General features: G+C 37.6%; 1 protein-coding gene across 1 annotated transcript in view; it reads right to left on the minus strand.

Annotated features, from left to right (window-relative positions):
• LOC308429186 (sodium channel protein type 3 subunit alpha) overlaps window positions 1–27,967 on the minus strand; it is a gene marked incomplete at both ends in the record, with an annotated part of 75,918 nt that overhangs the window by 16,623 nt on the left and 31,328 nt on the right. The window contains 6 exons of the mRNA XM_080927933.1: window positions 7,071–7,244; window positions 7,955–8,109; window positions 9,278–9,398; window positions 19,421–19,891; window positions 21,743–22,099; window positions 23,150–23,323. Coding sequence (XP_080784059.1) covers window positions 7,071–7,244; window positions 7,955–8,109; window positions 9,278–9,398; window positions 19,421–19,891; window positions 21,743–22,099; window positions 23,150–23,323 — 1,452 coding nt within the window. The remainder of the gene's footprint in view (window positions 1–7,070; window positions 7,245–7,954; window positions 8,110–9,277; window positions 9,399–19,420; window positions 19,892–21,742; window positions 22,100–23,149; window positions 23,324–27,967) is intronic.

Raw genomic sequence — 27,967 nt, forward strand, 5'->3', positions numbered from 1 at the left:
CAGATTCTTTCTAAACTCAAATTTTAACCTATCTTTTTGAGTAAATATTTACTTCTGCTCCCTATTTGGATGAAATTTGAGAAATAAGAAAAAGAAAAAAAAAGACAGAGGAATGCAGAAAAGGGAACTGAAGAGAAAATGAACAAATTCATTTTTAAAACATGCTGGATCATAGAAAGCCAATTGCATGTATTTATATTTTATTGTACACATTAATTATATATTTTATAACTTATAAAATATAGAAAATTATGATTTATAGTTTATTGCATATATATAATATATATGACACACATACATATATATGATATATTCATCCATCTCCTAAATATGGGGCTTAAACTCCAGTTTTAAAGTTAAAAAATTTAATTTTAATTCTTGTTTTGTCTCTTTCTTCCCCGTCCCGGAGTTTAATGAGTTAATTGAAAATAGAAGCTTTTATTTAGTTACTTATTTATTTACTTTTATGGAACTTTTCCCATGCTACTTTGAGTAAAAAAAGGAAAACTGCCCAAACTTTATGTTTTGGTCAGAAAAATGGCAAATGTAGAAAGCTATGTAAGTAGTCTGTGAACCTTGAGATCCAGGTATATATCCAGGTGTGGTTAGGGTCTCCTCTTGAAGAGGAGAATGCTACAGTATTTTTGGAGGCCATTAATGGTGGACAGCAGGGTTTTGTTGAAGGTAAAGCTATTTGCACACAGTCAAAGGAGTGGACTATTCCTCTGGTCCTGGGTGAAGACCTGTCATTAGTCTCCAAAGACTACAACATTACGTACTACTGGCTCTTCCTTTAAGAGTTAATCCAGCTAGGACTGTCAGTCAGCTGGCTGGGAGATTACCTCTCATGAAGACTGATTCCCCTAAGGCCACCCCAAGAAGATGAAAAGAGTCACTATCCCTGTAAAGAGATAGTAAACTTATCTCCCCAGAAACCTTTGTCCCTCTCAGCAAACTTGAAAAACTTTTATCAGGCTTCTCTGTCATGTGGCCTGTCTACTGCTTAGAGTCTCAATTTTTAAAAAAGGTATAACTTTCCTTTCCTTTCCTTTCCTTTCCTTTCCTTTCCTTTCCTTTCCTTTCCTTTCCTTTCCTTTCCTTTCCTTTCCTCTCCTCTCCTCTTGTCTCCTCTCTTTTCTTTTCTTCTCTTTTCCTTCCTTTTCTTCCTTTTCCCCTTTCCATATGCTGATCAATGTCAGGACATGCTTTCTCTGGCAATCTTGTTTTTGTAAAGCCTTCCCCATGCCCATGTGTTCTGTCATGTGTTTTCTTGCAGAGTGACATGGCTTTCTTTCGTCCTCTTCTTTATCTTCTTTGTCTGAGAAGGTGGTAGGATTTACAGTTCCCTGTCATATTCTGTCACTCCGAGAGAGCAATAGTCCTTGAACACTATTTTGAGTTTGTTTTTATTTATTATTATTATTATTAATGATCCTTGATTTGTCCTGTGACAACAAGAAAAAATAAAAATAATAATAACTTTTGAAAAGCTAGCTGAGTTCTTACCAAACATTCATGGAACAGTAGGATTTTACAGCTGAATTAGAGCAAAAGAACACAGCAACCACCTGGGACCATCTAGAAGCCAGAAAGTCACTGTTCTTTGCTTCATTATAATACATTCTTCATGACATTAGCCTTACAAAAGTATGTACTCCACTCATTCAGGTTACGTTATCAGAAAATATGTAAGGGCAGAGAAATAGGATGTTGTATAGTATGATGCTTTTTCCTCTGGGTACAACATGGTATTCCCCTATTCTGAGAAAAGGAGCCTTCAGTGGACCAAAGTCCTCTCCTCTCATTGATGCCAGACAATGCCATCCTCTGCTACCTATGCAACTGGAGCCATGGGTCTCTCCATATGTACTCATTGGTGGTGTTTTAGTCTCGGGAGCTCTGGAGAGTTTGATTGGTTGATAATGTTGTTCTTCCTATGAGGTTGCAAACCTATTCAGCTCCTGCAGTCCTTTCTCTAGCTCCTCCATTGGGATCCTCATGCTCATCTGATGGTTAGCTGCAAGCATCCTCCTCTGTATCAGTATGACTCTGGCAGAGCCTCTGAGGAGGTGTCCATATCAGGCTCTTGTCAGTAAGCACTTCTTGGCATCAGCAATAGTGACTGGGTTTGAGTGGCTGCATATGGGATGGATCCCCAGGTGAGGTAGTCTCTGGACAGCTTTTCCTTCAGTTTCTGCTCTACTGTTTGTTCCTGTATTTTCTCCCATGAGTATTTTGTTCCCCCTCCTAAGAAAGACTAAAGCATCCACAATTTTGGTCTTCCTTCTTGAGCTTCATACGGTCTGTGAATTATATCTTGGTTGTTCCCAACTTTTGAGTTAATATCTATTTATCAGTCAGTGCATACTATGTGTGGTTTTTGGTGTCTGGGTTACTTCATTCAGGATGATATTTTCTAGTTCCTATACACAATCCCTTCTTCTCAAAAAATTTTTATTTATTCATTTTTTATGTATGTGAGTACACTGTCTTTCTCTTCAGACACACCGGAAGAGGGCATCAGATCGAGTTGCAGATGGTTGTGAGCCACAATGTGGTTGCTGAGAATTAAAATCAGGATGAATGGAAGAGCAGCCAGTGCTCTTAACCACTGAGTCCCTTCTTTGGTGTGCACTATGTCTTATAGTCAATTTTCCCGACGTTCGTTGTTCTGTTTTACCTTTGGTCCTTTACTCCTTTCATTACTGGTGGCATGAACTGGTTGGTGGAAACCTCAGTTTGCTTTCTGAACTGGAAAAAATTCCCTGAGTCTTCACACACACACACACACACACACACACACACACACACACACACACACACTGCTCACCACCAATAACAATGGGAATCTATACTACAGGATATTTGAACTTATTTGCTTCTTTACTCTTAGGCCTTTATTGCATATTTGTTGGTCTTGATTAGAAAAAAATCAGACATCCTGATCATTGCAGTTTTGTTTTTGGTAGTGAGAAGATGACCTAAAAGCTTATCTCTGGTGTGGTAGACTTAAGTCCGGTGTGGTAGACTCATCACTGGAAAGTACTGTGTGGTACTTACAAGTCATGACTTACACAGATATTTTTCCATAAACATTCTAAACACTGTTTGTTTGCTTAAAAATGCATATTTTGAACCATGTGGTCTTTCCATATTTATTTCTTCAACCTTTTAAGGTGATTACAACAAAATCACACTGCATGCCATTTATGCTAAAAAAAAAAAAAAAAAAAAAAAAAACCCAAAAAACCAACCAACCAAACAAACAAAAAAATCCTATGTCTTTGTTAATGGATACATCATCGTAATCAAGTGCAAGCCTGGAGTTGAAGTGTAGATTTGGCTGTGAGAGTGATTACGCTTGTTTATGATGTCAATAATTACAAGTGATGAGGATGAGTTTGCTGATGGGTGGTGCTATGCTTGTATTAAAAACTCACAAGGACCATACGGATTCTGATTGTTTTCAATAAATGTCAAGTACATATTAATTAGGTCATACATTTAGTCTACCAGCATTGGTAAAAAGTAGTTTATATAGTACTGGAAATATTATAGCATATATTGCAGGTTATGAGTATAATATCATTTTGATAAGAAACAGGCAAATAGAAAAGGTGATCTGTCTAGTACAACGTTGCGGTAGACAAGAGACATGGATTAGGATGGCATTCTTAGTTCTAAGCTGTATCACCACGTTTGCTGTAGAATTCTTCATCTCTATTCCTTATTCATTCCTTTCATTCAGAACGTTATCCCATCACTTCCATGTGACATCTACATCAGCATTGACCTCTGCTTTCTATACCCAAGTTTCTGTTTTCTGTGTTTACACTTCTAAGCCCTACTAAAATCTTAGGGTGGAAAAATGGCTTCCTTTGAAAAGCTCTATGTACATTTTGTTTACTCTGGGTTTTTCTCTGTTTATCTTGTTGGCATTTTCTTTTACCCAACTTCTTAATTTTTAAAGTTCAGACTGTAGTTCTGGGCTCCTTTGTTAATTTTTAATCCTCTACCTATAAATTGAAGCATGTATGTAACTTCAAAAAGCGTCTCTAGCCTGGTAACCCCTAATTCACTCATGGGATTCTGGATTCTCTCTTGAGTGTAAAACTAGTATAAAATTTACCATCTGCTCCTGACTGTCTGATAAATATACCTCTCTCTCTCCAATACCCACTGTGCCAAACTTTTCTGATAGTCCGTATCACTGTGGCTGGTTCTGTCTGATACTCTTGTGTTCAAGGTAGAAGAAAACTCGTATGCTGGATACATTCTGTTTCTTCATTCCATATACACCACCCATTAGTAATCCTGATCTTGGTCTGAGATAAAAATCTCCTTTACTGGATAACTAAAGCAACTTTCTCACCCTTCTCCCCTCTTCCATCATTTACTTTCCTTCCTCCAAATATCATCACTTAAAAAAAAACATCTCTGCATGACTTGACTCCCCAAGTCTTCCTCTCATAATGCTGTATCATAAACAGTCAACATGTTCTGCAGATATAATTATGTGTCTGGTGAGGCCTTTGGTCCATTTCAGACTCAGTTTCCATCTTTACCCCGTGTTTTATCTCAGGCTAGCAGAACAATTTTTCTCCTTGTTTATTACACTTCAGCTTCTCTTCCTCATGTTAGAGCCAAGAGTTAGAGCCACATGACTCCTTTCTCTGAATGGGGGCTGCCTCCCTCTGATCACCCCTTGGGGACACCTACTTGGATGGAAGCTGACAGTGACTTCCTGCCCCCAACCTGGAGTCACATCCTATTCTCTGACTCTTTGGTATTACACAGCAGTGATCCTACATTTAGATTTAGTTGTTTTCATGATTGAAGCTTATTTACTGTACTTCCCATCCCTTGAAGGGATGCTATAGATTTGCCTGTCTCCACCCATCTTCTTTCTCTACAATATTTTGTGTCTCTTATAAGTTTTTAAAGTGGATTTGTTGAGTAAATGGATTAATTTTAGGAGGTTTAAGAGACCACTCTGGTCACATTTCATAGGATTTGAAATAGGTGACATTAAAAAAAAAAAAAAAAAACAACATAGCTTCATGCCTCAAATATATGAATGAATTTTTCAAAGATAGGAAATATTCCTTGCTGCAATTTCGACAATTCCTGCAACATTGCTGTGGCATTTTGGTACAGGGTCAGCAATTTGCTTTTAAGGTGCTTCATTTAGGGTTAATAACAGTGACTGCTCTTCCAGAGGAGCTGGGTTTGATGCCCAGGACCCACATGACAGTTTATAACCATCTCTAACTCTAGTTCCAGTGGATCTGATTTCTTTTTCTGGCCGGAGTTGGTACTTGGCACATGTGTGGTACACAGACATGTGTACCTCTATGGTACCCATACATATAAAAAGGAAAAATAAAAAGATTTTTTTATACTTAAAAAATTGATATTAATACAATGTATATGGTAACTTAACTCAGTCTATCCAGTTCTTTGAAGTTAAGTTATCACCTGTTAATATGAATTTATATATTTCAGATCTTGTTTGGGGTCAGAAGATGAAAATCTAATATAAAACAACTTGCCTAGAAGTAAAAGGGTTTCACTAATCAGTAGCAGGTTGGCAAATTTTTAGCTCACTAAAAGACAAATAATTTTGGTGTAATTGGCTTGCTCCTTTAAATATTGTTCAATAGAAGATGCCAAAATATCCATATTAGATAGTTTAAATATATTATATGATATATATGTGCATATTATATATAATCCATGAAGTTACCTCATTAGTAAATTGTCGTCATACATAACAAAAATAAAATAGGAATATTTAGTCAGGCGACATAGCAGGAAGAAAAAAACAATCTAGTTGAGAATCAAGGAATTTGGAACCAAGTGTCAACTTTGTGATTAGTAGTTACTTAGGAAACTGACTTTAGTTTCCTAGTGTCTAGATTACAGTGAAGGCCCTCTCTAAAGATCCATTCCAGCTCACACTCAAGAACATTAAACTTTCCTTTCTGAAGAGCGTTTTCAGGACAACCTAAGATTAATCTCTATTATTCATGAGAGACCAGCCGTAAAGATCAGAAGTCATTTAATGGTGCATTAAATGAAACTTAGCCGACTTCGGGTGAACTCAGATAGCTGAATACCTTTTGCTGTAGAACAATGAGTGAGTGTATGTGAGAAAGACAGTAGTAGTTGAACAGACCTGAGGCTTGCTAAAAGTGCTAAAGTGAATGGACAATATACAGCAATCACTGCTTCATATTCAAATGTTACAGCTAAAAATAGAGTGATTTCGATTGCCTAGAAGGCAGGCTGTGGAGAGCCTTGTTTCATTTGAGAGACCATGTGGCCTTTTACAATGAGACATCTCAGACTACAGGGCACCAACTGACCATATTTCCCTAGTGTGTCTCTATAATTTAGATAAAAATGATAAAATAGTCCCAAAGCTAGACAGAGTCCATGTTGTGATGCTCCTCTTGACACTCCCCTCAGGTCAGTCAAAACAGACCTTGGTCTTATTCTTTGCATGGTTAATATCTCACTAGCTATGGGAATTCCTAACACCATATTGCAAAACAGAAGTATTTTATTGTCTGTACAGATATGTGACTGAAGGAATACAGAGAACAAGTCAATTTTTTTATTATTTAGGAACAAGTAATTTAGTTGGGACATAAAGTGAAAATCTCAAAATTCCTGGCTCAGTCATGACCGAATCTCCTGAAATTTTTTAAATGATCTGTTAATAAGTTAAATGCTTAGATCCAACCCATCAGCAGAAAGACTTTTTTACTTTATGTCTAACAAAACCTCAAATGTGGTCTGTCTGAGGGACAGAGCAGCCCCCATGTGTTTTCTTTTACCACTTTGACATTTGAGGCACTTCCTCTTTAGGACCCATTGTGAAATTTACTGCAGGCTTTGTTGGTGGTGCTGGTTTGTTTGTTTATTTTGTTTTGTTCTAATCTCCACATTTATATTAGCATGAATGAAGCAAGGTCCTTGGTGCGAAGTTCTCAATCACAGAAGCATATGAACTATGGAAACTCATTTTTAAGGAGTAATTCCTAAAGATCACCTCTGATACTCACATCAACAATCAAGAAGTCCAGCCAGCACCATGCATTGGTGAAATAGGTTTGAAACCCATAGGCCACCCATTTGAGGAGCATCTCCAGGATGAAGATGTAGGTAAAGACTTTGTCAGCATACTCCAGCATGGTTTTGATAGTCTTTCGTTGCTCAATGTATATATCCTCAAAAGCCTGTGAATCAACAAAACCTTATTTACTACAATGGCATGCCTTCCCAAAACATTTACACATATTTCTAGTCTAATAGCGAGAGCCAAGCAACACTTCGAGAAGTACTGGCTCAAATCGCTCAGATATTTCTTCATCAGGCAGAAGCTAAAGACCAAAGCTAGCTGGGGAATATTGGCATAGGAATGTTGGCATCTATATTGATTTTATATGCTGTTATCTTTGCTTCTCACCGAAAAGTATCTACCCCAGTCACTGCCAAAAGGCATGCTTCCATTCATGGACAATGAACTAAAGACATCTAGTTCCTAAGAGCCAGAACTGGCTTCTTCCTACAATATCTGCTGTACTTCCATCTCTTATTTTCAAAGAATAAGTTCATTGAACTTAAAGAATGCAAGACTCAGAGATAATCCATAAATACAATTATTAAGGCAGGCTGGGTGACATTTCAATGGGGTGCTAGCACAGGCAGAGGACTGTCAATGGTATGTCATCGAGTGAAACACCTGGTGGGCCAAGACCAGATGTGGAATTCCTTCTGGCTTTTCATGTTTCTGACTTGTTACTGCAAAACCGTTGGAGGGTTCTCAGCTCTTCACGGCACAGACACACCTCTTCTTTCATTTTCTAAACTGAATGGACACTCGCAGTATCGTTAGGGGCTGGCTGCTTCAGTGGAACTCGGTTTGTGCCTTTATTCGATCACTCACCAGGGCACCACTGCTGAGCAGGATCATGAACACAATGAAGGTCTCAAACCAGTTGTGCTCCACGATGCTATAGCACGTCTTCCTAAGATTCCACCAGATTTTCCCTTTACCTTCTTCCGTACTTACTTGGCAGAAGGGGAATTTTTTAATGCACCCTAAAAGGCAATATTAATATAATGAATTACGAAAAATAGACTTTGATCATTACTGTGAAAGAAATAACGATTTCACTTCTTTCGCATCCCAACTCCAGGACTTTTCATAGGTAACTGGCTGCGTTACAGCCCAGTTTTGTTTCAATACTCTCCTATATAATGAGTCTGACTTAAACTTATAGACTTAGAATTTATAGAATTCCTGTACATTTGCTTGAGTTAAAAAAAAAAAGATTTATTTATTTTTTCAATATAGGTTAAATCTCTCTGCCTTGAGGGCACTGAGGAAAATAAAGTCCCTTTTCATCTCAGTGGTTTGGGAGGAAGGCCAGATATACAAGTTGTTTATTCATATTCCCATGTGACTTGGGTACTCACTCCCTGCTTTTCAAGCACAGAGAAGCCCACTGTCTCCCTAGGTGTCAGCCATTGTCAGTTTCCTCATGCTAATTTATGTTCTGCCTTGCTTCTTTTCTTAGTCACACCTATGAGTCATTTTGCAGTCCCTGCCTCTTCTGCTCTCTTCTCCTCTGCCTCCTAGACATCATATGCTTTCCAATCTCTGTCTCATCTGCTGCTCTCTCTCAGCTACTAGTTGTCACATCGAATATATCGCAATGAATCAATAAATCTGTATCGATTTCTGGGCAAGATGAGTTGGTCACCAGGAGAATCGCATGCCAGCATGCCAACACTCTATAGCACAGTGCCATTTCCAAACAGCTCTGGTCAGAGCACATTTTAGAGAAGTTTGGACCCAGGAGGAATGGTTATAATTATTGTAGCATGGACAAGTCCAGATAACCTACTCCCTGTGCATTTTGAAGGAACTACCATGCCAATGATGTGACCACCCAGAATGCTGGGCATCTCAGATGTTATTCTATTCTGGAGGATAACGACAACAAGATCAAAACAGTAAACAACAACAACAACAACAACAAATGCATGTGCTTAGCACACTTTCTCATTCGTCCAGACACAGGCTTGGCTATAGTCTAATCTGGAAATCTTAAGATCTGAGGCGACTTAAGACATACAAGGCGGATGAAACAGGGAAAACAAAATAAACATGCCTTCGCCATTTTTTTTTTACATGTCTCTTTTGAATGAGGCTTACTCAGATTCTGTAGGGATGAAGGATTTCAGGAAGTTAGAGCTTCTTTACCTTCAGTAAAACAAGCTTCTGGCTTAAGGTCCTCCTCAGGTTCAATTTCGGCTTGTTCACCTTCTCGAGGTGGAGCAACATCCACTGTGCTTCCTTCAGAAGAACTGGTTGCATTTAATTTCTGGAAACAAAACCCACGTCAAATATATGAGTCTCTGTTTCTTTTCTCGAGTGATCGGGAAACACTGTCATATGTGGGGGAAATGGCACTAAAAGTGACACCTTTAATTCTACTGATGATGATGCACTAGTAAAATGGGCAAAGTCTACTCTTCAGACAGAAAGAACAGTGGTTAATGTGGACACTTGGAAAGACAGACAAACGTGCTTTAGAATCTTCATTTGCACATGAATACCATGTGCCAACCCCTATGCCGCATCAAAAAGGGTCTCATAAAGTTCAGGATGCTCTCATCTAACTACTTATTATTTTAATTAAATGCATCAAATCAGATCACAACTTCCACCTCTTCAGATGGAATTTTTCAGAGGGCAAAGAATACCTCTAGTTGCTTCTAAGTACTGTCCGTGTTTCTGTAATTTTAGCAAGGCAGGGCTTCAGGTTAACATCAATCATACCCACTATGGCTCAGCTTTGAGCTATATTTTTCTCTAGCTTACATAATTTTCCCCTGACTTTACTAGCAGAAAATGATGGATCAGCCCCTCTCATTCTTTTTTGAACATCATAAATGAATTCAACACTTGCAAAGGATTCTAAATGAAATGGAAATTTCTCCACAAATGACATTGTCTGGAATCTTTATTAGGAGCTCATTCTGAATGCAATGATCGGGCTGCAGATCTTACCTCTAAATAAATCATTGTGACACAGTATATGGCGAGAATAGCCATCTTAATGTTGCCAGAATAAATATCTAATAAATTTTCTGGGATCATGAGGGAAGACATCATGGATGTGCAGTGTTTTATGGAAACTGAGTCAAAGGTATGACAACCAGGCTTAGGAGATATAAAGCTTTTAGGATGGAAGAGCAGCTTGTGGACAGACCAATGGCTTCTAAAGCTCCATTAATTTCAGCAGCCAAGGGTTTGGGTCACACTGTTCTAGTCTTTCGAAAGACTTTACATGCCATTTTAAAAAGACCTAAATGGTTTCCTAAGCAGACATTCTTTTGGGAGAAATAACTGGCTCATAATTCCCGACTCATCTTAAATCTCAATGCCAATTTGGTTTTAATAGTTTTGAAATGTTGAACTGAAATTGAAGAGTAATTTTAGGATAGTGCTTGCTTCCTGTGTTGTTATTTGAGTTAACCATGCCAAACTAAATATATAATAAAATATCTAATTATGTGTAATAATGTATGTTTACTATATCATCCCTCCTAGTGAGTAGTATGCCAAAAGCGGGGACTATTTGATCATTTTGTGCTGATGGGTTTTACAATTGTCAAACAATATGAATTTTAACCTTTACTTTGAGAAATGTGGGAAAGGTGAGACAGATTTCCTCCTCCCAAGATTTTTGGTATTTTTTTTTTCAGACAGGATATTTTTATTTTTTTAAAAAAAAAAGCTCAGGAAAGCTGTGGCTGAGTAGAGTTGCAGCAGTTTCTGTTGTGACTCAGGGTATACTGGGAGATTAGCACTAGCTAGCACTCAGCTACACCAGTGGCTGGGGGGATGGTAAATGCCATGACTTCAGATGGGTGAGCACAATTTTACCACTGCATAAATAGCACTGATAAGAAATCCAAGCATTCAGAGATGAGTCATAAAAAAGGTTGATATTCATCTTCTTCCTCTTGGCCCACTATACTCAATAACATCTTCTGGACATCATCATGGTCTACCTCTTGGCCCACTATACTCAATAACATCTTCTGGGTGTCATCATGGTCTACCTCTTGGCCCACTATACTCAATAACATCTTCTGGGCGTCATCATGGTCTACCTTTTCTGTGAAATCTGTCTTACATGGTTGCCTCAGTCAAAGTTCACAGTTCATTTAGCTTGCTACACTTGTTGCCTTTGACCAAATACGCTCATTTATACATGTGCATGCATATTTATGTATAGGAGAGTGAATACATATACATGTATATGTACACAAACATATACTTACACATACATACCAAGTTCACAGTACACATAAATATTATGTATTAAAATGTCAACTATAAAACAAGATATAGAATAGACATTAAATCTTTATATTGTTTCCATGAAGAGTGAATAGATGAATGTATTTTTATGTTACTCTTACAGAGAATTACAATGTTTAGATCTCTTCATCTCTACTTTTTGATGAATTATGCGAATGCATTGATTTGAATAATGTCTAGCAAAATTAGAAAATATTTTTAATGAATGATAGGTGCTTTAATATTAGAAACATACACTTCTAAATGATTTTCTATTATACCAGACATTCAATAAAGAAGTTTTAGGAGGTAATATTATTAGCATTACTTAAAAAATACATGCATACATGCTTTCACACATGAATACTTTTAGAAAATATACTTACTCTTCTCTTCCAATTACCAATGGTATTATGTTTAATTTTCAGTCACATTTATCTTATAAATGCTATACTTGTGTCTTAAATAAATACAAATACTTATTTAACATACTGCTTAAGAGTACAATCAATACCAGCTACTAACCTGCATGACTAGCTTGCCCAGAGTGGGCCACTGAATGTAATTATGCTATTGTGTTGCCTTAAGATGATAAATGTATGACTATAGGCAACACATTTGGATGTCATAAAATCCTATTTCAATTTTACTTACATTAGTAAATGAAACCACGAGTTGAGTTCAGATTAAGTGGCATAAACTGCCCAATATACTACCTGGTATTCTCGAGTCATTGGGTACAGGAAGAGATTCATATCTGCATTTTAAAATCACTCTTTTACTTTCTAGAAAAATAAGCACTTACATTCCAAATATTGACATAAGAACATTCTATATGTTGTCATAATATAAATAACTACATACAGAGCGCTATGAAATTCACTCTAGCAGAGGGTGAAATTTTTATCACTATGCCAAAACGATGACCAGATCAATTGAAAAGCATATGACTTATTTAAAAACAGTGGCTGATGATAAATACAAAGGAGAAAAAAAAACTTACTTTCATTTATATTGCCAGAGTTGTGATACTACAATGATATCAAAAGAGCAAAGAAACCAGAAGTGAAATTTACCATATTAAATTACATAAATACACTACGTAGCCAAAGTCAATGCTTATCCCGAGGTAGTTAGAGCAGATAAACGTAGATGGGAAATAGTCATAACAGCAGAAGGCGTCCAGATACAGCAGCATAGTACAAGTCCAGTTTCCCTTCCTTGTACTATTGCCTCCTTAACCTGCCCGATATCACACGGCCCTTAAAGGTTAGAGTCTTCCATCCCTTGTAGAGAAAGCCGAGTCTACAGAAGGATGTTGGCTTATGCTCTGTGAATGCACGCCGGAAGCAGGATTTAAGATGCAACATTCTCCAGGCCGATCTCAGCCATAGAAGACATGCCTGGCTACAGCAGAAGCCTGGCGCAATGCTGTGGAAGTGCTTGCTGATCCAAAAACCATGCTCTCAAACATGGTCCCCGATTAGAAAGTCAACTCCAACTACCACTCACTCAGAGGGATGACAGAATTAGCAACCCAACAGGCCATGAGGACAGTTCCCCCCAGGTCATGTGACCTTATAGAGAAAGTCCTCTCTAGAGGAAGAGCGTGTGAAGAATAGTGCTCTCGATATTTTGTCCAATTAGATAATAGAATTTGACCCTCCGAGAGAGAGACAGGTATGTTAGCAACTGGCCTACTTCCACTGAAGTGCGCTCACATTTCATTCATTTTTTCAATCAGTGCTCATGGATTTGGCTTTTATCAAAACCGCTGTATGGTTCAAGAGACAAAATAAAAGATTCAGCCATTACAGATTGCCTCAAAAATCGAGCTGTTACTCCCAAGAGTTCTCGATTTTGTCACAGAGGTAGACAATGGAAGTCTTTTTAGGGCCTTGGTCTGGTAACTTGGATATGAAAATTCATATCCGGCTTTAAAGCATTTTACATGCACAACAAGCAGCCATACCCTGGGGCCATTTGTTGCTTGTCCAAGGCAAGAGGTAACTAAAACCAATAACTCTCTTTTCAACCACTTACTAAATAGTTAAAAAAAAAAAAAAAACGCCACCATCTGTTTTCTCCTTGACGTACGGTAAATGCACAATACCCTTAGTGCTCCTTCTATGTAAAAATAGCCATATTCATAAAAGCATGGTATATAAAATGGAAAGTAATTGTGTTGAAGGGGAAGAGTAAGGCAAAGGGCATTGAGAAAGCCGGAGAGAAAAGACACTTATCTTGAGCAGGGAGACAAACATTTCCATCAAAACCAGACTTAATTGGGGTTTCCTCTGCAGAAGAACACAAAGACAGTTCTCTAAAGGTCGAGGTGGGTTAAAGTGGCTATTTACACACCCATCTCTGCCTCTGCAAATGTTACTTGAAAGACACAGTCAAGAAATCAAAAGCTAAAGTCATTTTCCCATCATTCATCAGTGTCTGGAAATAACAAAGTGCCTTTTCCAGGAGGTTGTAGGTCCAGAACTCAGTCAAACACCTCTTATTTCAAATTTCCACAAAAGCTTCAGGAATGAGTCTCCCTGCAAGGAACATGAGACCTACGACTCCCCAACAACATTTCACTGTATTCAGCTATGATACAGAATTTTTCCACTTTTCATTAAAGAATATTTTTGAATTGGTTGAACGCAATAATTAAGGCTCAGTGCTCCTGAAGAAGAATGCCTGTATAAATTAGACTCACAGACAAATTTAAATCTAAAGTAGATTTTAGCCCAGCAAAAAATCCAACATTTAACAATGTTTAATTTCTGGTTGATCTTCCCCCTAAAACTTGCACTTTGTCTAAGCTCAGTAAGCAATGGTACCAACCCGAGACAGTACAGGGAAAAGACTCAGCTAACACAGAATACCACAGTATTTGCAGGAGATGACTCCACTCCTCACAAAACTATAACCAACCACCAAAAACAGTAAATGTTCCAAGTGCCATTTCTTGCACACTTAGTCTAAGGCAGAACATTTATGGAAGAAATTAATGTACAGAGGAAAATACCAAGTCAAAAAAATTTAAGATCAACCAAACAAAAACCCCAAATAAGTCCTTGAGAGCAATGACTTAGTTGTCATGTGTGTCACATGTCACATGCTTAGAGCATGGAGTCTTCCTTTGGACTGCTTTATGATAATCACTGTGGTCTCTTTTTCAGGCATTTGACTGAAAAATGTCCCAAACTATTCAAAGATACCTACACTAGATTCCTGCTGCCCAAATGCATATTCAGACTAATATCTGGCTTCATCAAGGTCTCAGTTCTCTCCTGTTGCTTTCAACAGAGCCTTTCTGAAAGCAGGAAAGAAAATATTTCCATCTGGAGCATGGGAATTGGTTCAGTATTATCACAAGCACACACGTGTACACACACACACACACACACACACACACACACATCACTTGAGGCTTATTTTGGTGGCACAGTTACATATAAGGGCTGAATCATCAATAACAAAAAAAGCTATGGTCTTATTTTAATGAAAGAAAAAAAATTTAAAAAAATACGCATGCTCTCTTAAGTGTTTGATTATATCCAATTGTAAGCATTTCTAGCATGTTTAAAATTGATATTGTGATAAATCTTATCGGGCATGCAATTATTTTTGTTTTAGAGCCTAAAAGACTAAAGTGGAAAGCCCATCAGCAGAATTAAATGTGATGTTGGGACTGCCCGTCTCGCCTGACCATGCTGTGATGTGTCACGCGCTCCAGCAGCTGGGCCAGCCTCGCTCTTCCTTGCCGTGGCACGGAAGGAATCGAGCTGCGGAACATGCAGGCCAGTCAGAATTCACTTAGGAAGTGAATGTACGAGCGCAACTTGCTTGGGTAACCTGGGTACAAGTGGTGGCTCGAGCCTCTGGCTGCTTAAAAAACACCAGGGCGGCATTCTTGATGGCACCAGCTTGGTCTCACCCCTGTGAGAAGTAAGAAGGGTCAGAAGTGAAGGTCATAGTAGGCTGTCGCTACACTGAATTTGGAAATCAGCTAAGAACATGGTCTTTAAAAGCATTTCTCCTAAACCTTTCCTTTGGAAAGATAAGCCAGTAATCCTTTAAATACTAAATTAGAAAGATCTATAGTTAGGATTATGTAAACATTAAAACCAAAAAAAAAAAAAAAAACAACCAGAATAATACATTAGAGAGTGCCACACTATTTGTAGAATTTTGAGTGTCCTTAAGATAATAATAAAAAAAAAAGTACTTTGAAAGTCATGCCTTCATTTTTCCTTTCATGCAAAGCTTTGAGTTTGTTTCCATATCAGCCTGTTTATATAAGTGGCATATACATACACATATAATTAACATATTTATGAAATACACATTAGGTAATGCATAAAAGACTAGCGCTTACACCTATATCAGGGATTAACTGATCTCGGGCGGCAGTTGCTAGACATGTTTTTTGACAGAAGTGAGTAGAAATACCTGAGTAGCTCAGGTTTCAAATCATCTAAGCAGATTGGTTTACAACCTAATGTAAAGGAAGGAGAGGCATGTAATTGAACTGTTTTCTAGTTTTAAGGATAAATGTAGTAGAATTCTGTTGTGTTCGGCCTTACTCTGTATGGCCTACTCTGTGAGCAAAATCAATGGATATCACATGCTTCCCAAAGTATAACTCAGTGCTTTACTTCAGCGTAAAAAACAAATCAAAGTATCATTTGTGTGTTTGTGTGCATGTGAGTGCATGCATGCGTGTGTGTGTGTGTGTGTGTGTGTGTGTGTGTGTGTGTGTGTGTGTGTGCCTGCCTGTGCAGAGTGGATCAGATATGAAGTATATTTAGGTGGAATTTAGCTAAATATGCCCTGTAATGTTAAAGCTTAGCAATATTTTCTATTTTTTAAAAGTTCTATGTTATGCGATGCCTCTGAGCATATATGATAATTTTCCTATTGCTTTTGGCTAAGTTTTTGTGGTATTAACTTAAATATATCATTTGCATAAAATTTAATGTTGAATACATTAACAATATTTATTGAACAGAACATATCAAGAAACATATAATAATTTTTTGATTATTCTTTAAAAATTTAATACACTGAATTTTGATTAACTCCTTCCCCTATCCCAGATTCTCTCCCACCTCCCTACCATCAATCTTCATAACAATATGTATATGTATAATTGATATTCTGTGATTTTTTTTCTGTACTTATGGATATGAGCCATGCAGTGCCTTTGGAGTCTAGAGCAGTGTTAGATCCCTTGTAACTAGAGTTTCAGACAGATGTTACCTATTATGTGGGTGGGTGCTGGGAAGAAAACCTAGGTCTGCAAGAGCACCAAGTGCTCTTAGTCTCTGAGGTATCTCATCAGCCCCACAGTAAAGCAATATTTAATGTTGCTTTTTTATGATTTCAAAAAGTAACCCAGCATATACATATATGTATGTGTGCTTCTGTTTATTTTGATGATGTTTCTACTAGCATTTATATATTAAAAATGTCATTAGTTTCTTTCTGGAAATAGATTTCATCTACTCAAAGTTAGGTTGAATGCAGATAGAATTATAGAAACTGCTCAATAATAAATTTTTGTTGGGGAAACTAATATTCTCCAGGAAGTGATGATGAATGACAAATTACATCATTATATCCCAGGTTTATGATGTTGAAGCCATTAAAGAGAAGTATGTGTGGATCTTAAGGGAGGCTTTGAAAAAAATTGTTTTTTAGCAGAAACAAATGGAGGTATTCATTCTTCCTGAGCCACTGTCATTAGTGTGTTATTAAGGCAATAGAAGTTTCTTTATTTGTTTTAGCTTTTCTGTCTTTTCGTGACCTTACACTAGCAGGAGCTCTGATGGTAGGTTTACCCTATTTTTTGCCTTATAATTATTTTTTTGACCTCTCCTATTTTTAGGGAACCAAATAATTTTAAGTATTGCATTATTTAGCCTCCTTTTAGCTCTGACCTCTGACTCTGACCAACACTGTTACCTTTAGCCCAACAATCCCACGTTATCCACAGAGGATCAGTTCCAGGACTACAAAAATCCAAACCAACAGATGTACAAGACATGGATATAAACTGGCCTTGTATTTGCAGTATATTCATTAACATACACAATCTCATATCTAGATTATCTACAGCACAAAAATATAATGTAAATAATTATTACCCTTAATTCTTTTAGGGAAAAATGAGAAAACAGTATGAATCTATTCAATAGACATGTTTTTCTGCAATCTTTTTGATCAGAGCAAACTGAACTCTAGTATGCAGAACTTATGGGCATGATGTGCAAAGCTTAAATCCCGAATCTAACTCTTTCCACAGAAACCCGATGACCTTATCAAGAAGCAGAATCGCCCCTTTTCTGATTCTTCAGATTCTTTAGGTCTATTCACTTACCAATTACTCTCAGTTCTCTTATTATTGTAGCACAGACTTTTAACACCTCATTGTTATAACAATGTGGAAGATAATCTCCACCATCTCTCAGTCTAATGTCCTTTGCTCTTTAATAACACAATATTCCTAATTGTTTCTGTGTTGGAGCACTCCTTTGTGACCACGCAGCCAATTCTAAGCTCTGACTTACTTTGAAAGGCTGCAATCTGAAGCTTCCAGACAGGCCAACACATCCTCTGCTTAGAGCTATCCACATAGGAATAGGAGCTGACTCTCAGTCCCAGCTCTTTCTTTATAGAATGATACAAGGCCTATTTCAACCCTCTCTCCTTTCACCTCCCTTCCCATTCTTAAATGCCTAAGAACTGAACACAGGCCTGTAAGACCAAACTTTTTGTGAGCTTGTTGGGAGCCACATGATAAAGACTGTCCTTGAGCAAACTGGAAAAAGTATTCAATGAATGCCTGCTAGTCCTTTTGTGAATCTCAAGTCAATCTATGCCAGGTGATGGAAAATAAAGCCAAAATTGAGTCTTAGTTACCAGGGTGAACAATGTAAATTTCATGTGCTACACACAATTTGTGTGCAACTCTGAAGAAAAACATTGTTGCCTCATTTTGTACACATATTTTAGTTTTAAAACAATCTAAAATATGAGAAGAATGGGAATACGGTGAGCTGTAATGCCATAGACTTCTAATAAGGATTTTAGAGCAAATTGTCTTGGTATAACTGGTTCTCAAAAGTTCCAAGAGAATTCACAAAATCAAACATCATTGGTCTGATTCTCAGGGTGTTGATGCTACCCCTTCCAACTAGAGACCTTTTATCACACCATCTGTGCTAGATTAACTTCCAGCTGTTAGGTCCAAAGGCCATACATAAATAATAATAAAATATTTTAATTGAAGTAATGCCACTAAGCTATTGTCATTAGACCCAATGAGCTCAAATCATAGCCTATGAAAATTATCTTTTTTTCCTCATTCTAACAACTACTCGTATGAGCCTACATTTCCCATCTGAAGACCCACTATAATCTCTGAGTGTTATACCTCAGTGTTTTCAAGTTAATATAGAACACCCCATAGGTTTGCTCATCTTTAACAGGAAAAATATTGGTATGACTTGGAACTTCCTAATACTTTCATAGACAGTGTACTCTCTTATGGTAAATGAAATACTTAAATGTGAATAAAGGCTATGTAAACTTTTTCACGTGATGGCATACCACCAGCAAAATACAGTTAATTGAGTTTTCTCAAACAAATCACGAATGAGGGGAAAAAATGTGTTAAATGGTATCTCATTTGTTCAGGGTTCTATTTTCAATCAGGCCTTTGAGTAATTAAGGAAATGGACATTTGGAAATGCACATTTTAATCGCTCAAACTGTGATTTCCCACGGGAAGCCGTAATTAAATGAACTTACCTATTTTTCATGATGTTCCATCATTATCATATTATATTAAATTGCTCTTGTGTGTGGTGTTGGGTATAAAAGACCTCATGTATGCTAACCATCCTACTCTTGAGCTACACACCCAACCCACTAATATCTGTTGATAAAGCACCTACAGGCAAAAACAATACCGAGTAGCCATACTATGTGCATAATGCAGAAAGTACAGCCTGAACTGCAAAGCTTGCTTACCTCCTTGCTTTCTTCCAGTTCTGACTCGCTGCTGAACTCTTCAGTATTTAAATTTTCAAAGTCAGACTCTCCCACAGCAATGGGCACAGTCACAGTGAGGCTGGGGTTGTTGATGAATGACATGTAGTCATTTTCATCGATTACGTACTTTTCCACACTGCTTCCGGTACCTACGCCGCTGGTGGTTCCGTTACCGTCTTTAAGGTAGTTCAGCTCTTTGCTAATTTCGATGCCCGTGTTATTGGACATGCAGCTGTCTATTTTGTTGCCTTCGTGGATCTCTATAACTTTCGGCTTTCTAAAAAAGGCTTTTCGGAAGCACTCCCGGATCTTACTTTTCACGTAATCAATTCCCTTCTGCATCCTTCCCACCGCGATCTGGAGATTGTTCATTTCGTTGTCATCGTCGGTGGCAGCCAGGTTGTCCGAACTAAAGGAACTCAACAATAAGGCCAGAAAGAGGTTCAGAACCTAAAGACAAAAGAGTAAACGGGCCATGTGAAACCTGAAACACGGGTAAGAATAGTCAGAGGACATAGAGCTCAGATCTTTGCTAAGGTGGTTTTATGAAAAGCTTCTGAATGAATAGTGTACATCAGGCTACACGTTAGAATCACACCACATTTGAAGAATGTGATCAATTCTACCTGCGGTAAAGAGGATGAATTAGAAGTCCCCTCTCTACTAAGCATAGCAGGAAAAGAGGAATAAATCAGGTCGACCCAGACTGGCCAGTGAGAAGACAAACTCCCATTCTCAATGGCTTTGCCACACCCCCAAAAATGCTGTTTGCATTTTCATTCCTTCCTCTCACCAGCTTGTCTAGGGAGTGTCTAGCTTCATGTATACAAATAATCAACTTATTTGATAGCCTGTTAATTTGTACAAAGCCAATATGTGGTAGACACAGAATTCTTTGGTCCAGTGGCTATAAACTCTAATAATAGAGATAGCATGTTACACAAGGGTTAATACATTTCCTGTCAGGTATACTTTAAAACTTGGCTTTTCAAATGGGGTAGAAAGTGGAGAACATTCTAAAATGTTCTGAGGTTCAGCCGGACTCATAGAATGTAAATCCCTTCTCTCCTTAGATTTGTGGAGTGTCGTTGTGACTCGCATCAGTGGGTACCTGGTGGCCTGTGGCCATTACAGGGATAACTCACCATGTCTGATGGAAAAGGATATTTATGCACAGGGATATTTTTAGCTTAAAATATAATTACTGAGTTTCCTCATATAGTAGAAGGACAAATGCAAACTGAGATCTCTGGGTTGTTTTTAAACTTAAACATCGGATTTTGTTCCCAATCTAGGGCTATCTATTTGTCTATTTTAAGAAAATAATGTGTACATTATATTATTTCTCTTTTGAGTATTATTTGAAGTGTACTCCTTAAAGGGAGATCTTAAATGACTGTGTAGGTACTTACTATATGTATATAGTATTGAGGAATTTAAGTGTTAAAATGCATAGCTTTATGTTAGGGCTTTTAAAATAATTTACATTTGTTCTTGGACAATGTCATCCATGTATAGAAGATACACACCAACCAGGCCCACCCCGCTACACCTCTCCATCTCTCTTCTTCCCACAAGGCTCTGTTTAGCATTCAAGTTAAAGACAGTTTGTCCACCCTCCTTTAGAGTCTAAAACATGGCTGAAAGTATTTAAAATGTTTTGTGTCTCTCTGTCTTCATTTCTGTCTCTCTCTCTCTGTGTTGTGTGTATTTGTCTTTTTCTGTGTATGCTTGCGTATACATACATGTTTGTATGTGTGTAATTATTCATCCTATAATTTTATTTCTTTTAATAAAGCAAATGCAGATAAGAACATTTTTTGATACCCTACAGTAAACCATGGCTAAAGTAGAATACTTTATTCCTTTAAAGTTTGTCCTTAAAATTTGTGTCTAATCCACACCTTAAATAAAACAGTGTGAATTATGAACATGTAAAAGGTAGTTGTATTTTCAGGGTTTAAGGAGATTATTGTATCAAAATACTATCAGGATACAGTTAGTCTAGATAAGAAAATCCTTTTTTTTTTTTTTGACAGGAAAAGAGTAAATATACTATTTTCAATCCCCAAACATGCTTTAAATGCACCTCTCATCTGCATAGCTTCCATAGCATGTGCATTTTATCCCATGGACACAGACAGGGAGCTCTGACCTCAGAGAATTTGAATGAGATGGTCCTTCTGTGATTGCCTATAGGGGAATTTGACACTCAGCTGCGGGCAGTAAAATTGGAGAGATATTTCCTGCTTAAGCCATTGTACTTCCAAATTCCCAGACACATTCTTAGGACATACGTACCACCAGGTTCCCAATTACCATGACCAACATGAAGACAATAAGGCACATGGTCTGGCCCGCGACCTCCATGCAGTCCCACATGGTCTCTATCCACTCCCCACACAGCACACGGAACACGATCAGGAAGGAGTGGAAGAAGTCGTTCATGTGCCAGCGCGGCAGCTTGCAGTCTTCGTTGATCTTGCAGACACACTCCTTGTAGCTCTTTCCGAACAGCTGCATGCCGACCACGGCAAAAATGAAGACGATGATGGCCAACACCAGGGTCAGGTTGCCCAGTGCGCCCACCGAGTTGCCGATGATCTTAATGAGCATGTTCAGTGTGGGCCAGGATTTTGCCAACTTGAAGACTCGCAGCTGTAATGAAATGAAAGGAAATGTAGTACACTTGGAAGCCAGACTATTATTTTATGAGTCAACCATAAGCTAGATTCAAAACAAAAGGGTGATAATAATATTACAGTTGTAAATCAAGTCATATCGTCATATCATTTAAATGAATTTTTAAAATAATTTTCATTTTAGACTTACTGAAAAATATACCTATGAAAAATTATTACTCTAATTACAGACACTGTAAATACATTAACTGTCTCTTTGGATTTTACTCTAGAAAACTGAAAAGGAATGTTGAAAATATAAATTATATTTTTTTCTTCTTCAGAAAGTTGTGATATAAGTTAATTAGATTTCAAAAAGCTTTTGCTCAAATACATATCATGTATATATATATAATAAATATTAATTCCAAGTAAAATGTAGGTACTTTAAAAATTATTTTTGTTATAATTCAAAAAATTTTGTGATATCATTGTTCAAAATACTAAATGCATCAAAAAATTTTTATGTGTTGATTTTGTTCTGCTGTGTTTCGAAGCCCAGGCTAGCCTCTAACCTACAGTATATCTGAGGGTAAATCTAAACTAGTTCTTCTGACTTCCCCTCCCAAGTACTGGTGTTAGAGATGTACACCATATTCCCAGCTTCTACATGCTTTAAAGTAGTTCCTCTAATAAGGTTGATTAAAAAATCCTGACATTTACTGGGGCTTAACGTTTTTTATTTACAATTCTTCTTTTTCTTTTTTTCTTTCTTCGCCTCAAAATGAAAACATTTCCAGAGTCGAAAACCAACTTAGAAGATCTATCTATCTATCTATCTATCTATCTATCTATCTATCTATCTATCTATCTATCTATCCATCCATCTATCCTACATATTTCTATCATTTTTGTTATTCTAGAAAACAGATTATACTTATCCTGAAAGGTCATGATAGTACATTTCCCAGGGACATTGACTTATGTAATTAAAATGTGATTGCACAAACTATGATAATTATATAAACATGCATTTATAAATAACTTCTATGCTAATGAGAGATGGGACAGGTCAAGCGGGAGATACCAGTCTGAAAGACCGTAGCACGGACAGCCCCTCCACGTTTGCCAGGCCGAGCTCCATTAAACTCAGGCTAACAATAATTCCATCAAAAATATTCCAGCCCTCTTGGAAGTAATAGTATGGGTCCATGGCAATGATTTTAAGGACCATTTCGGCTGTGAAGATCCCAGTGAAGACCTGGAGGGAAACAGAGCAACAGTTGAGCATCAAATGCGGATGCTGCGGGAATTCACCTAGAGTGTTAAAGCGCAGCGAATGCAAACATCTGACGTTTAAACAAAACAAATCAATATCGGCTGAGAAACTTTTCCACAAGCCGGCGCTGTGCTAAATAGATTTGTCTTATTTAACAGATCAGCTGGATTTCTAGGGAAAACAAACTTTAAGACCTTTCGCTGTGCACATTTTTAATCTCAGTCAGGACAATAGCTCTGGCATTTTTGTCAGTGTGGTCCAATATGAGTCTATGAAACAGCACATTGGCTTTTCTTGTAATATTATAAGAACGATGCAAAATTTATTATTGGAAATAAATCCACATATTATTGGAAGTCTAAAAGTTACTTAAAATCAATAAAAATATACATTTTCCTTGTAAATATCGCGGTTTGTTTTTGTATCTTATATACATTCTTGAACAAAAGAGTGTCTGCCACAAACGTTTCGTTATAATGCTCTCTGGCTGCCTGCCTCATAATTAAGGTTGATGGATTAATAAAGGAACTGCAGATTTCACTGGGACAAGCAGGAGAATCTTCTCAGTACTACACATCCATAATTAAGATTAATAGAAGAAATGTGTGTTTGACAACAGAAACAAACACAACAGGACACATTAAACAGTAACTTCACACTTGAAGCCACAGACAACAGGAATGGAAACACATGATGGGCTGAGAAGTTATTTCTGCCAAAACCTCTTTAAATAGCCATCCTAATCCTTTGTGGGTAAAGGGTCTGTTTGATGATGCTAAAGTCAAAGTTACTAAAGTAACTCAACCTTTAGCTTGAAGAAGCTCTATCAAAATAAATTCATTTGGTATGTTAAAACATCATATTTCTTTTTAAAAATCCAGGCAAACTCTTAAAAAAGCACACATATAGCCAATATCTCATTTTTAAATAGTACAAATAATCTAAAAGGAAATAGCAATTTCAGAAGCATGCATTAACTGTTGTTGGTATGCGTTAAACTCATATAGAAGTAAAATATACTGTAAGCAATGGGAAAGACATTTTGAAGAAGAGATATTTTCATTTTATACAATAGCATGCCATAGGATTATTTTATTTTTTAACAAATAGTTTCCCTAGGAACGTCAAATGAGTTCTAACTCAAACGAATTTGATTTCTATAAAACTTTCAAAGGCAGATATTATTTAAAATAGGCACCCTGGTGATTGAAATGCTTTAAAATGGGCTAGGAACTCTTTAGCTAAAGATTCCTCAATATCTCTTCTTACAGAAAATCAAAATTAATCTTTTCGGGTCTGCGGAGATGGCCAGCCCTCCTGCAGCTAGGAAATGCATAAACCGGAGTCAGGCTTTCATCGAAAAAGGAATGCCGCCAGGAAACTTCTCCTTAAGAATATTTGAATGAACATTCTCATTTCAAAATTGCAAGCATGTGCCTTAAATGTTTCTAGTGTAGGTCCCCAAAGCACGGGCAAGGCTGTTCTATGTTTTTTGCAGTTTTAATACTGTCCAGTGACTTGTTTAGAAAGAGCTTCGTGAACATAATATAATGCATAGTCAGGTTTATAGGATCCCTATACTAGGAGCTTGAATTTAAAATGGCAGGAAAAATGACTAACAAACAGACACCAACATCTTGTGAAAGTCCGGAGTAGCAGAGACTCAACAGAGATTTTGAGGTCTCCAGATACGCAAATCGAATCACCCCAGTCATCCAATGAGGAATGTAATGTTTATGTACTGCAGAAACAAACTACAGCGAGGTGAACTCCTTGATCTAAGTCCAGCCAGAAGATTCCACAGCCCTATCCCAGTCTTTTGATCTTAATTCTGCCTGCACTGTTATGGTTTTCACATATAAACCACTGCATAGTCATTGGAGAAACAATAGGCTAGCCTGTTGAAACTGACATGCACTGGGGGCTTCAATAAACTCCCAGCGAAGTATAAGCATTTACCACCTATGATGTACTATTTAGAACAAGTGAACTCTTTCATTAGGACTGAGACTTGAAGCTCTTTCGACTTCTGCTTTTTTGCCTGATTATCCTGCCATCCAGATTATATCATCCCATACTTACAGATGCAACAGCTTCAACATTGGAAGACCACAAAAAGTCAATTTCTGTCTACATTCTGGAAAGTTTTGAAAATATTACTCATTTATTCAATTTCCCCAACATCCCTATATCCCAGGGAAAACATAAGGGCTAAGAGCAGGAATATTTTCCATTGATACTTCAATGAATAGTTCATGAGGTTAACGGTGTTCATGTGGGAGGAAGGAAGCCGTTTATTCAGAGCATGCCGGATGCTAGGCACACTGCTAGATTCTTTCAGCTTACCTCATTTGACCTGCACAGCAGCCTCAGACATGGTCATCATGACACCCATTTCAACCATAAAAGGGCAAAGCACAGAGTGTTGTACACTTTCAGAGAGTATATTATTAATCTACACTGACAGTTATAATCTAGTCTTACTGGGTGTTGACTCTGAAGTGACTGTCATTTGTACAAAAGCCTGACTCCCAAAGCAGCATCTTTGGGAGTAGAACTAGCAAATCACTCATTTATTGAGGATTTACAATGTAGACACAGTGGCAGACATAAAACAAGAAGCAATGCAGGGTCCGCCACTGTGAAATTCACAACAGATGGAAAAACCACAGCTTCTAGTATAAGAAAGCTCATTAGAGAATAAGGTAAAGTTGCTTAACATGGGCTGAATATCATGATAGAAGAGAAAGCTGAGGAAGAGGAACTTGGAAGAATATAAATTGAGATGTGAGAACATTTGAAATGTGGATGCAGAAATCAATGAGCATAGAACTACTTAAACACATAAACATCGGTGTGGCATTTGTGTAGTGTTATGGCAAGGTTTTTCTGATGTGGCTGGGGGGTGGGGGTTAAAGAGAAAACAATGGACATTAATGCCAGAAGTATTTTTTAAGTTTTTAAAAGTAAAAGGTAAATACCCTGAAGGAAGAAGTAATGGATTTTTCATATCAAGTAGATATGGGAAGAAAACGTTAGGTCCTAGTGGCTCTAATCATGTGAGCATTGTGGCTAGAAGGGTCTGTTAAAACATGGCACAAAATCAAAGTGAGGATGATAGCTCTTCTCATAAATTCTGGGAAGATGGCCATTCAGCTGTGACCATGCAGAGCTCAAAGCCACCCTAGGCCAATGATCTGTGTCAGCAGGACACACGGGATCAAGTTCCTGCTGTACACTATTGTCCCTAAAGTTGCTGGGACCTAAAAATATGGAGTGAAAAAGAATCATGAAGGATGTAAGGAACCCAAAAACCAGTACTAGAGGTCACAGAGAGTATCAGCGATGCAGTGATTAGCATGATGAAGAAAATAACTGGGACTAATTCGCATCACAGAATGAAAGGTGTCCAAGTTGAAAAAAAAAGGCAGGTGTTCTCCTGAGACAAACAGTACCAAGAGGATGAGGTGAGCTATAAGTGTGCATATTAAGGCACTGTCTTCCTAGCCTCCTTTCCATCCTTCTGGTGGGACTAATTCCTCCACCTGTGTGACTACTCAGGATGGCCATGTTTTGAAATGGCCATACCTAGTCCTCCCACTCAGGTTGGTTATAGAAGAAGTGATTGTCTATGAAATATGCCCAACACAGTTCTATGTTGAAAACTTTGCGCTGGAATTAAAAAAGGAATTTATCTTTTTTTTTTTTATTAAATGATGTGAGATGTACCGCCTTTGAACTAGCATAGAGAGATGACACAAATGTTTGCACTGCCCCCAAGACTAGTTTCTGCATCCCTGCTGCAACATCATCCTTCACAGAGCTTGGTCCTTCGTCTTTCGTGCTGGATGAGGCAACTCTATCCCCATCATTCGAGTTCTCTTTGGATAGTAAAAAGAAGGTGCTAATTAATAATATATGTAAACTCAACTAACTAGTTGAAACTCTAGGGAAGAGATAATAGGAGTAAAGTGGAATCAGGCAGAAGAAAAAAAGTCCAATATTTGGGGAAAATTAGGTCTAACTGAGAAACAATGAATTAATCTTTACGCCCTTCACCTTCATGTAGCTCAAGGTTTAGCTTCCAAAATGCTTTCCAACTATCGAGAACATTAGGACTTCTTTTCAGCCATGTTCCCTCTGTTTTCTCCTCGCCATCTCCCTTTCTTTTTTTTTTTAAATTAGCATCGTACTATGTAGCCCATGCTAGCCTATGAACCATGGTCCCTTCTGCCTCAGCCTCTTGAACGTTTGGATTTTCAGTATGTGCCACTGTGCCTACTTCTGATCATCCTATTTTGAAGGTACAGTCTTCATTAGGGACTTCACATCCCTAAAAAATGGGGATTTCTAATGCAAAACTGATAGGAATAATAAGAAAAAAACTGTTTCATAGAGTACATTTGTTAGTCACAATTGGAGATTCTTGCAATTGAAAGCCCTGGCTAGAACTCTTTGAGCCAAAAGAATAATGTGATGAGCCTTATACCTTAACAAGTCAGCGACATCCACTTTCATTTATGAGTCCATCAATGAAAGTTATATGCCCCAGTTAAAAAGTACTTCCCAGAAGCTACAGAAAAGAATCCCTTATCCCAAATAGTTTGTGGGAAACCTTTCTGGACA

Source organism: Micromys minutus (assembly GCF_963924665.1).
Source record: "Micromys minutus genome assembly, chromosome: 13".
Lineage (NCBI taxonomy): Eukaryota > Metazoa > Chordata > Mammalia > Rodentia > Muridae > Micromys > Micromys minutus.